A 3,318-nucleotide genomic window follows, 5' to 3' on the forward strand; every position below is an offset into this window, starting at 1 on the left:
CCATACCTTTTATTAATCATATACGTATTTTAAAATATGTATATTTTTGAATATATTGCATGTATACAACTCTCTTCTCTACTTTGGTACACCACATTAAAAATTCAAAAAGGTTATTTATATTCTTTATTATTCAATTGTCAAAGCTTAACATTTAATTACATATAATTTATATTTAATCTGCTTTCTATAATGATTTTAACGTAAATATCGTTATAAAAAAATTAATTTAATATTTTCATTTAATATATTTTTTAGAATTTTTATTTTTTCACCAATTTTTTTATGAGGAAGCATTTATGATAACAAATTTTTCTATATTTTTATTTTTTTTATTTTAATATTAATATTAGTATTTAACTAAATTATAAAACAGTTACATAATCATTAAAATTAATTTAATATTAGTTCACTGTTGTCATTATTACGCAAATTCAAACTTAATTTAGGTATATTTTATTTATAACAATAATATATATATATATATGTATTGTATATATAATGTTTTAGTTATTTTTTTTATTTTTTATTTATACATTATTATTTGCTTATATAAATGATATTGCATGCATAGTTTTAATTCACCTGTATTTTTTTATTTACCTAAGCAATGTTATAAGTTTTTAATATATCATTGTTAATTATATATTGTTATAAATTTTATCATATTATATATATTTTTTTGACAATCAATTTTATATAATTATAATTTTACTTGTTATATAAACAATAATATTATTCTATTTTTATGTAAATTTTCTTGGTAATTCTTAAATGAATATTTTACTGTATTTAATTTCTTTTTTTATTTCTTCAAAAAAAAACAATTTATTATTGAAAATATTCTTTAACAGATATTATTACCATTTCATGTTAAATATATAATAAAAACTTTATTATTAAATTTTTTGTTTATTTTATTTTATTTAAAAGGAGAAATTTATTATTGAAAAAATTCTTGAATAGATATTACCACCATTTTATATTAAATATGTATTAAAAAAAATTTTTAAATCTTTTGTTTATTGTATGTGTTATTTAAAAAAATTAATTTATTATTTGAAAATTTTTTGAATAGATATTATCATTTTATATTAAAAGCATGAAAAATTTTTTTTTAAATTTTTCGTTTATTATATGTTTTATAAAAAAGAAAATTTGAATGATAAGTTTTAATAAAGAATATCCTATTATTATTAAATTTTGAAAAAAAATATTTTTTTAAAAAAAAAATATAATTAAACTTTAATATTTAAATAATAAATTAAATTCAGTTTTTAATTTTTATAAATATTATCTATTGCACTAGAAATTTTATTTTTTATGAGAAATATAATAAAATTTACAAAAAATGGATTATTAAAAAAAAATAGCTCTACAAAAATATATTAAGGTAAAATTTACAAAGACATAAAGAGTAAAAAGTAAGAAAAATATATATATCTTATTTTAATTTTAGAAATGGCACTTTTATATAATGAAGGATGCGAAAATTTTGAAGAAGACTCTGCCATATGCCGTATGAATATATGTCCTATAAAACAAAGTAAATTTCAAAAATCACTTTGTGATATAGGTATGCCATTTGTTAAAATGTATCGTCCTTTAAATAATGCTTCAAATGATATTTCAAAAAATATATTTAAATATGAACGTTATGGACGATATGGATATTCTAGGATAATTATTCTTTCAAACGATTATCAAGATGGTATTGTGTTTCTATATGAATATAATATACATTATGATCCATATCCAACTAAAACATATTTATGCCGTCTTAGGAATATAAACCAAACGGCAGCATTATGCGAATCTGTTGATATGTATTATTTAGATAAAAGACTTTCTTTTAGTTCTTATGACATTATTAATGGAAAAAATGATCAACCTTTGAAACATTTAAAAAACCCCAATCATAAAATTATTAAATTAAATTATAAAAATTTATTTATTAAAGAACATTCCTGCCATCATATAAAAACAAGATACATTTCAGATCATAATTGTATGTATGCCATATGTGAAAAAAAAAATGAAGATTATATGTTGTGTTCTGATGCGAATTATAGTGGAAAATTAATATTTTTGCATAGTGCTAATCAAAAATATAAAAAATTTATGTATCTTCCAGAAAGATGCTTAACAAGAGATTCTAATTTGGCGTGTGTTCCATATTATTGCGAAACCAATGCTAAAGATAAATTTTTTCCATGTGAACATAAAGAAATTAGTGTTATAAAAGATATAATGCCATATGCAAAGAGGTCAGAAGTTATGCCAATAAAGCAGCAGATTGTTCATCATGAAGATAATTTGAGTGCATCTGCACTCTTTGCAATGACTCTTATGCCTTTTTTAATTCTTTTCGTTTTTTTTTGGTGCTATCTATATAAGAATTTTAAAAAGAGGAGGAGAAGTAAGTTATTTATAAAATATTTAAGTGTATTAATGCTTATATTATATATATACTTTATAATTTTTAATTTATAAAAAATGAAAAGAAAAATAAAAATATTTGAATATTATATATGTTTAATTTTATATTTTTTCTGTTTTTATTAGGAAAAATTTATTAATGTTAAAAAGTTATAATTAATACTTTTACTAAAAAGATAAAATATTCTTACAAGAGGTATACAAAATTAATATTATAGAATTTATATTTTATATTTAACATATTTATTATAATACTTAAGCAAGACTTTGTTACAATAAATGAATTATAAATCTTAAAATTTCATATATGTATCTAAATGCGTACGTATATATATATAAATTAGTTANAAAAAAAAAAAAAAAAAAAAAAAAATTTAAAAAAAAAAAAAAAAAAAAAAAAAAAAAAAAAAAAAATTAAAAAAAAAAAAAAAAAAAAAAAAAAAAATAAAAAAAAAAAAAAAAAAAAAAAAAAAAAAAAAAAAAAAGAGATAATACTTTATAATAAAAGAAAAAACAAAAAAAAAAAAAAAAAAAAAAAAAAAAAAAAAAAAAAAAAAAAAAAAAAAAAAAAAAAAAAAAAATTTTGGTGCTATCTATATAAGAATTTTAAAAAGAGGAGGAGAAGTAAGTTATTTATAAAATATTTAAGTGTATTAATGCTTATATTATATATATACTTTATAATTTTTAATTTATAAAAAATGAAAAGAAAAATAAAAATATTTGAATATTATATATGTTTAATTTTATATTTTTTCTGTTTTTATTAGGAAAAATTTATTAATGTTAAAAAGTTATAATTAATACTTTTACTAAAAAGATAAAATATTCTTACAAGAGGTATACAAAATTAATATTATAGAATTTATATTTTATATT

At 16.4% G+C, this 3,318-nt stretch overlaps 1 protein-coding gene across 1 annotated transcript; it reads left to right on the forward strand.

Moving 5' to 3' along the window:
- Positions 1-1,461: 1,461 nt before the first annotated feature.
- On the forward strand, positions 1,462-2,579 carry PGAL8A_00320800 (fam-e protein; the record flags this gene model as incomplete). Its single annotated transcript, XM_028672230.1, has 2 exons — positions 1,462-2,419; positions 2,566-2,579. 2 exons carry the CDS (start codon positions 1,462-1,464, stop codon positions 2,577-2,579), a joined length of 972 nt encoding a protein of 323 aa, XP_028528803.1.
- Between the last annotated feature and the right edge of the window lie 739 nt (positions 2,580-3,318).

Source organism: Plasmodium gallinaceum (genome assembly GCF_900005855.1).
Source record: "Plasmodium gallinaceum strain 8A genome assembly, contig: PGAL8A_v1_88, whole genome shotgun sequence".
NCBI classification, from domain to species: Eukaryota; Apicomplexa; class Aconoidasida; order Haemosporida; family Plasmodiidae; genus Plasmodium; species Plasmodium gallinaceum.